Source organism: Mastacembelus armatus, chromosome 8 (genome assembly GCF_900324485.2).
Source record: "Mastacembelus armatus chromosome 8, fMasArm1.2, whole genome shotgun sequence".
Taxonomy (NCBI): Eukaryota; Metazoa; Chordata; class Actinopteri; order Synbranchiformes; family Mastacembelidae; genus Mastacembelus; species Mastacembelus armatus.
The window spans coordinates 16,122,332-16,130,934 of NC_046640.1; the positions used below are offsets into that span (position 1 = coordinate 16,122,332).

At 40.2% G+C, this 8,603-nt stretch overlaps 1 protein-coding gene and 1 non-coding gene across 2 annotated transcripts; one reads left to right on the forward strand and one right to left on the reverse strand.

Annotated features, from left to right (window-relative positions):
- The first annotated feature begins 784 nt into the window (after positions 1-784).
- trnal-uag (transfer RNA leucine (anticodon UAG)) lies at positions 785-866 on the forward strand. Its single transcript has one exon. It is a non-coding gene; the product is annotated as a tRNA-Leu (tRNA).
- A 757-nt stretch (positions 867-1,623) lies between these two features.
- sdr42e2 (short chain dehydrogenase/reductase family 42E, member 2) lies at positions 1,624-8,284 on the reverse strand. Its single transcript, XM_026325643.1, has 11 exons — positions 7,841-8,284; positions 6,871-6,966; positions 6,507-6,564; positions 6,247-6,365; positions 5,988-6,063; positions 4,957-5,039; positions 4,317-4,454; positions 4,075-4,140; positions 3,516-3,579; positions 3,339-3,412; positions 1,624-1,872 (listed from the first exon to the last, which is right to left on the reverse strand). The coding sequence occupies exons 1-11, from the start codon at positions 8,276-8,278 to the stop codon at positions 1,624-1,626; spliced, it is 1,461 nt and encodes a 486-aa protein (XP_026181428.1). The 5' UTR covers positions 8,279-8,284.
- Positions 8,285-8,603: the final 319 nt, after the last annotated feature.

The following is an 8,603-nucleotide window of genomic DNA, read 5'->3' on the forward strand; positions in this document are numbered from 1 at the left end:
GACAGCATATAATAACGCAGAGTCCATGTATTGGGCGAATGTCCACAATTCATTGTCCATAGGTTGAGGGGGAACGTGTAGATTTGTGGGCGGGGCGAACCGGCTGTAACTGCCTCCTACCTAGAAGGATTAGGTTGTCCCAGTTGCAAAGAGTCTCCAGGCTCTCGTCCCTCGGTTCAGTAGTTCACCGTCAGTTTAAAGCCAAAAAGGATCACCTGGTCAGCTCCATTAATATATCGGCCCACAGCGGCACAAGACACCTCCCAGTGTAGTGGTAGGTAGAATGTACTACAGCTCGGTTGTCTAAGTGTTCTCCACACACCTAAACGTGGAACAGCCGTAGTAGTTTCTAAATGCACACCACAGCACGAGATTGGCTAAGCGCGATCACGTGACTACATTGCAACTCTGGAGTCTACTGCGGTGCATTTAGGGACGGGCAGAGAGTAGGAATATTTGACTAAAGGCAGATTTTGCCCTGGGTTTTATACCCTCACCTCTTTAATCTATGCATGTCTCGTTGCTTGTTTCCATGATACACCGTGAACAGGCGAAGTACAAGTGGAACTGGGAAACAGTGGGAATATTTGACTAAAGGCGGATTTTGCCCTGGGTTACATTGACATGATGTATTTTTCAGACGTTACCTGACGTATTTTTCTTAACCAGATGTATTTTTCAGAGTTTTTTGACGTATTTTTTGAAAACCTAATGTATTGACGTACTGAGATATGCTTTTCTATAAAAATTATTTATGACTATAGAAAAGACCATTTTTATCAATGGTAGCGTGGCCGAGTGGTCTAAGGCGCTGGATTTAGGCTCCAGTCATTTCGATGGCGTGGGTTCGAATCCCACCGCTGCCACAAGTATATGTTTTGCACTTCCTTTCCGAGCACACAAACGTAAATTTAGGACCCCCTCGAAACGAGATGATTCATCTCAAGGGGCTATCCTCGTAATAAATGTCTTTCACACATGCGCACGCAGTCAACAGCCATGTGTGTGCATAATTACCTGGAAACATAACGCATATACTGCACGCAGCTGGAGAAGCTTCCCCCTTCTTGCTTACTTGAGTTATTCAAGTCATTAGCATTCTTTGATGAAGCTTTTATTTCTTAAAGTGTACAAAATTACTACTTAAAAACAGTTAAATTCTAAAGGTGTCAAACAACAATGAAAGTGGGGGCATGCTATAAATACAATACATCCAAATTTAAACATTTATAATACAAAGGGTTTTTTTTTTTCAATTTAATTAAGTGATAACTGGTAAATTCAAACTAATAGAGTCCAGAATATTCACACAGCTGTGCAGGTTTAATACTTTTCAACATCCCAGTAGTTTTATCACTTTAAAATCACACATATTTAGACCAACATCAAAAAAAGGCAGCTTGTGTACTTACAGTACATAAAAGTAATTTACACAACCTGAAAACCTCTTTTTACAGCATATTTTCTTGTAATTAATAAGCCATAAGTGGTGAGATTACACACATTTTGCCACATCTGAGTAAAATCTTTCATTTCCTAGCAAACAGGCGAAATGTCTGTTATTAAGCTACAGTGACTGAGGCATCTTACAGTGCAGCTGTCCATCCAAACAGTAAAAACTGGTTAGTTGTGACAGACCATGCAGCATAACATCAGTACCATCACACTGAGACCCATCAGCAGAAGCAGGACCAGGTGTCGGGGAAGCTGGGAGGTCCAGGACAGGTTGAAAAGGGGTGAGCTGGAGCGAGGCTGTTGACACTTCAGGTACTGCTCCACAGAGTCCACCAGGCTGTAGGGCTTCGGACAGTAGCCCAACTCTCGACAAGCCTTGTCAATCTTGAAAGTGTGGCTTACTGCAATGTTCCTCACCTGTTGTGAAAAAGGAGACATTTATATCTTTAGTTCTTAATGCATACAGAAATTAGCCCTGGAACCTTGTGCTGCTGCAGAGAAGTCAAAAAAGCTGAAAAAGAAAGTTAAAGCTCACTGTGGTGAGCTAATGGTTCAATTTAACTCTAATATGCCAAACTTCATTTTACATTCTGAGTCTGTGACTGATGGATGCCTCTGGTTACTGCATCTTCATTCTGACTGAGGATAAAATGTCTGAATGTGAAGTATACACAATAATATGTGGAAACATCAACACAACCTCCTGATTCTTGCTCATTCTGTCTGACCTGACAGACATTTTGACGATTACTGCTTATATCTCCTGCTGTTCGCCAAACCTGCAGTTTTCCCTCATGTAAAACAGGATTTGCCTCTAAAATGTAGTGAAGTACAAGAATGAAGTAGCAGAAAATGGAAATACTAAAGTAAAGTACAAATACCTGACGCAGCTCTTTGCAGTGTTTAAATGTTAGCTGATTTAACATTTAAAACAACATCACCACTCAAATATTTGCAAATTTGAAATGACCGTACGAGAATAAAAACACTCCTCTGCATGTCACACAATGCCTGAATCTGAGAGTTGGCAGGATCACTGGAGCTCAGCCCAGAAACTGGCTGACTCTGCTCACCATGGCAACAGCCACTGTACTGAGGTCACTTCCTGTAAGCGTCATCTTGAACTTTCCTGTTCTGACCGACAGAAGTTTATGTTTTATTCACAGGGCAATCATCGATGCCCGGCCAGCAGCTGTCTGGCAGAGTGAGCTCCAGGTGCAGGCCCACAGCGCTCAGCTTTGGTTTCTGCCTCATTACACATTCATGAGGACCTTTCAGGCCAAGACGAAGGCTCCTCAATATGCATCATAAAGGCTTGCTCAGTCTGATACAGTAGGCTATACATCTTGTTTTTTGTAATAGTGCTACAGACCAGTAGATAATAATACAAGGCTTCCAGTGATCAGAAGCACGTTGGGATTGCATTTAATTTATTCTGGGCTCATTAAGGTTTTCCATAATTCATCAAATGTGCGAGGGGACAGCTGAGGGTTTGATAGAGTCTGTCTTCACTGTTGTGGGAGACACTTAAACAAGAATCTAAACAAGCAGGTAACCCAATCTCCAACACATAAGATTCATAGTCAGTTATACAGGTACATATGTATGCAAATGTCTGCACACAAGCTACACAGTGTGTAAGTTTCAACACTTAAGAGTGAAGTCTTGAAGAGCTATTGTATACTTCTCACATCGAGGTCATTCAGGGTCAGACAGCCCAGGGAGATTTGTGAGGTATCTGATTTAAAAACTCATAGTTTTTTTCTGAGTGACTTTTATGTTCAGCTACAGAATGGCATTAAAAAAACATGCTCAAGAGCAGAAAATGCTGGATCTCCAAAATCCATGGACAACAAGACAGACAACACAAAACATATAATTACCTCACTCCTGGTAAAGAGGAGAGGCACTTTTACCACCGGTCTCAGAAGTACATGCAAATATTCGACCAGGACAGCTAGAAAGAAAAGAGAAACATTAACAGAGTTAGTGTTAGTAAAAACAGACTGTATTATTAAACAGTTATTGTATAAGGAATAAAATAAAAAGAGTATACCTACCTGCTGAATAGACCAGAGACAGGGGCAGATTTATCAGTGGTCTGCTGTAGCCCAGATTTTCAAACTGCAGTGGGAAAAGTGAACAAAACAAAGTCATCTCCATCTACAGCAGTTATAACTAATCACATTTGATTTAAACTGACGTCTATATATACATCGCCTCGCTGTTGTTCCCAATGAAGCAGTAAATTTGCACATATACAGTTATATTCTAAAAAGGCTCAGCATTTTTCGAAAAGTTTGGGATGCAGCAAATATTACTCAAAATGATGTAGATAAGGTATTTAAGTGCAAATTTGTGAGAAAGCTCATTGAGAGCCACAGTACTGGAGTCAAATCCTTCATATGTGAAATCGTATCTGGCAATAGACGATTCTGATTCCGATTATTTGCAGCTGCAGATTGATAAACTATGGAGGAAGATGTCAGCCACTGCAACAGCATGGCTCACTAATGTCTTTTTAATACTTTCTGGAAAACAGGCTACTTGTTAGTAAAACCAATTCAAAATTAAATTAATAAAAACATAGATTATCACCAGCCTTATCTTTTAACTCACCAAAGGTGTCAACCACTCAAACAGATTGACTGAAACACCATCATTAATGAAATAGGCCTGTCCACTCTGCAAAAAAACAGAAATCAAACTGTCAGAAAGAAAACGTTGGATATGATCTTTTTTAAAACCATGGAAGTGACCACAGCAGCTGATTACAGAGCGTTTGTGTGGTTTTATACTGTAGAACAGTCTGATGACATAAATTTGTGGGTGTTTGTCCTGAGACGGACAGTGTGACTCACAGCAACACAGCTCCTCTTCACCGTCAGTGCCTCGGCCGCCAGCGTGTGAGCCATCACCAGGTTATCTACATGTACCCAGTTCATCCTGGCCTGGGGGTCCCCGAACCTGAAGCTGAACAACCGACGCTCCACATTCACCTGAAGACAGAGAGGATAGCTTGAAATATTTTTAACAAGCAATAAACAATATTATTTACAACCCAGAAATGCTCTACAGTAATGTTTTCAGTCACAATGACTACAGATTTTATATTTCCATAAGCGCCTCTATAATCTTTTCATGTATTTTGAAGTTCTTGCCATGTTCATGGTCACACTTATAACATGAACCCAGAACCTTGTGCATTTCAGACATATTTAACGTCTGCCATCTTAAACACTTTACCAATAGTAAACTCTGAATATAGCCAAACCTGTCCAACCCTTCAGCAGATTGCTGCCTCATAGAGCAAAGACTAGAAGAAAAGGAGGTTGAAACCGGATGCCTGAAGAGCTCCATCAATAATGTAAACTCTTCAGACTAGAACACATTCTGTCAGGGAGAGTTCAGACACTGCAAGATCTATACTTCTCCAGAGCCAACACACAGGAATTATTCTTTGTAGGCAATATATATATATATATATATATAGTCTCTCACCATTACTCTGTGAAGGTGTCTCCTCTCCTCTGGTCCATAGATGCCACATGGCCTCAGGACACACGTTCGCAGCAGGCCTCCACCTTCACAAGACAGAATACAAACTTTAGCCAGTTTATCACGCTAAAACTTTTTTAGTACTGGATGATTGATGACTGGATTGATGACTTTGGACTTTGAATTTAAATGTAACCATCTAATGTGTTTCAAGGAGAAATCACTCTAAAATATCACATCTAAAATATGTGTCCAAAGTGCTTTTCTGTATAGGTACTGGCCAAAACGGGGCCTATCATATATTTTCTTAAATTTAAAACATTCATCTGAAAACTATAGCAATGGATATCACTACTAGTGGAACAAAACATACAATATTTCCTACTGCAATGTGACACAGCTCAGTAGTAGGGCTACAAGTACCTCAAAATTGTGCTGCACTAGCGTCATTTAGTAAATGTGCTATATTACTTTCCAGCAGTGTCTTTAAGCCATAGTCAATTTAGACAATGGAAAAAAAACTTCCAGTGGCAGATGCTTTAACAACACAACAACACTTTAACCAGCACTAAATAATGAGACAGCTTCTCACTCTAAGCCTAATTGAATATATAAGATGACAGTTACAGTGTAAAGCTACACTGAGATACGGAATTGAAACCTGTCAATGTAAAGCATGTAGTGAAACATGAAACCCATTATAATGCATTAGAAGATTGTTAGTATGTATTTTTTTGTATATATGTATATGTGTGTGTGTGTGTGTGTGTGTGTGTGCTTGTCTGAGACATTTTGGAGTAACATTACTGCTGCACTGGTACTGGTACTGTTTTATTCAGCTCTAAATTTAAACTGGTGTCACTGGATTTTGCACCAAGTTTCCATGGTAACCCTTACCTCAGGCTCACTCTTTCAAACACACAAACATTTTTTACACAGAAAACCCAAAGACTGGGCGGTATTCTCCTCTGATTGTGCATTTTTCATGTAATCCTGTGATTACGCCGTCATTACACACACTGATCAGTTCGCACCTTTTAAGGAGAAGCCATTGGCTGAGAGGATCATCTGCTCTGCGATCGCTTTAGTCCTTGAGTAGTGATCCATGTGCTGAAACACAAAGAAGCAGACACTTAGATGTTACTTTATCTGATAACTGAACTGGTCCCACTGTTGGTAGATGTGTAGAACATTTACAAATGTTTTCATCCCAACTGTTGGTGCTAAATTAGTGGAAGAGAAAGTTTTAAAAAATGTATAGATAAAATGGGTATGGGTATTTATTTTACCTACCATGTCAGATGGTACGTACGACACTGAAGCCTCATCACCATCCTCAATTGGTTTCCCACTAAACACCACATTGATGGTGCTTGTGTACACCAGCCGGGAGATGCTCCTCTCCTTACACACTGAAAGAGAGCACATCACACAGAACAGTGCAGTATATATGCATTGGTATATTATATTACTGTATCTTATCTGAATTAACTTACTACAGTGTATGTGTGATGTTCAGTGTACAGAATTATAATTCCTGCGTGTATTCTTACCATTTATGACGTTATTAGTCCCTCCAACATTGACTGACTCCACCTGCTCTTTTCTCAGCTGGAGACAAAGGTAGAAAATGTCACTTTTTAACAATAGCCTTTCTCATAATGTAGATTATACATCCCATATATTCACCTTTTTCATACATACACAAAACAAGTCAGCTGCTCCTCAAAAACCTGAATGAATGAATAAAAAAACTATCACAAGACCATCAGTACATTTTAATTCTTTACAGTGCCTCCGAAGGCACCATAACCTACATGCTCTGTGGATCAGAGCTTGCAGCCTCACTTTTCAGAGTCCCTGCTTCCCTGACTATTGCTTGATGATTAAGTGGCAAGAAGATGCTAAAGAAATCACCTGTTCTGGTCCAGACATGCCATAAGATGCTGTGTGAAATATACAATCGACACCTTCACAGATTTTATAGAGGGAAGAATAGTCCCTGATGTCACTCTGTAAGAAATGAGAGAAGATGAATTAGCTTCAATTAATTAAAAGAAACTAGCATTTGCCTTAATTAGTTTGATTCATAACAAAGACAAAAATTGTTAAAGTACTGATTTTCAACACTATTATTTATTATCACTAGTACATTTACTGTGTATTATCAACACAACATTAGCAGTTTGACCAGTTGGACACTTCCCAGGTTCATGGGAGTGAGTCAATAACTATCCCATGAAAGAACAGTTATAATTAAGGTAAGAGCACCATGAGAGCAGCAGGTGAAACTTGAATCATGTCTCCACCCTCTATGACCCAGTCAGCAGCTGCTGCTCTGAGGCAGATCACTCACCTGTGTCTGTTTCCAGCCAGCACACACACTAACCAGAGACTGATGCACCGAATACTAGAGCTGAACTGCACTGAGCAGTATAAGTAAAAACACAAATATTTATGAATAAATAAAAAGTAGGATAAAAAATAAAAGGAGCTCACTGATACTCAAAATCATAAAGTTAAAATGGAGTGTATATAAAACATAAACTAACCTGAACAAGATTTCAGTCGGTTTCAAATAATATATAATGTAATATATAATTTGAAACCGTAACTAGACTGTTAAACGTATAGCAGGATTTGTCAATGGCAAATTAAAAATTGAAAAAAATGAAACACAAACAAAATGATAATTCAGCTGCTCCTCAGAGAACAAGATTTTGGTGAGTTTCAAATTATAGGACTGTATGGATAATAAGTAACTAGACTGTTGAGCGTTTAGCAGGGTTTGTCAATGGCAAACTAAAAATTGAAAAAAATGAAACGTAAACAAAATAATAATTCACTTGCTTCTCAGAGAAAATCTACAAGATCCAGTTTCCCTTACCTGATAGAAGATTGCCCCATCTGGGATATCACAGGGAGGCTTATTCATGTCCAGAAGGATCACTGACATCCCCTGACTGGCCAGTTCTTTCCCCAGCCTGAAGCCAAAGTATCCTGCTCCTCCTGTCACCACCACCTTTCCTGTGGAGGCATCCCAGGCCAGCACTGCCTCTTCTCCCAGTCTGGCGGCCACACACTCCGGACTGCTGCAGCTGGCTATTGTGGCGCCGTTTAACCTGTGTCGGACGGCCACGGCCGGGCTGGTGGCCAGTACTGGGGCTGGGTGGTTGACCCACGGCTGGTGAGTGAGGTGGGGGAGGTTGTGCACGTGGTGTCTGCTGGCCTGCAGTCGACAGACAGGTGTGCTGTGGGAGGGAAGCTGCTTCAGCTGGCACATAGAGCCTCCACTCTCACTCATGTTGGGGCCGCACAGCTCCATTGGTGGCCTGACAGGTTGATGGAGGGGAAATATTGATTATCTGTTATTTTACTGTAATATCAGTTCCAGCTTTTTACTGCAGATACAGCAGCCTGCATGAAGACTCTGATGACTGTACCAACCCACTGGATGTCTGTTGCATCATTTAGAAATTTAGCCTGACATAGCTGGGACATTTCACAGTTTGGAGACCCTCATTTTTAGAATAGAGTTCTGGGAATATCAACAATGTTTGTTAAAGTGTTTAGGTAGAAAAAGTTGAAAAGCATTGAACTGTGCAGAATAACAAAACTGATGGTTTCATACTTTTATATATATATTATAC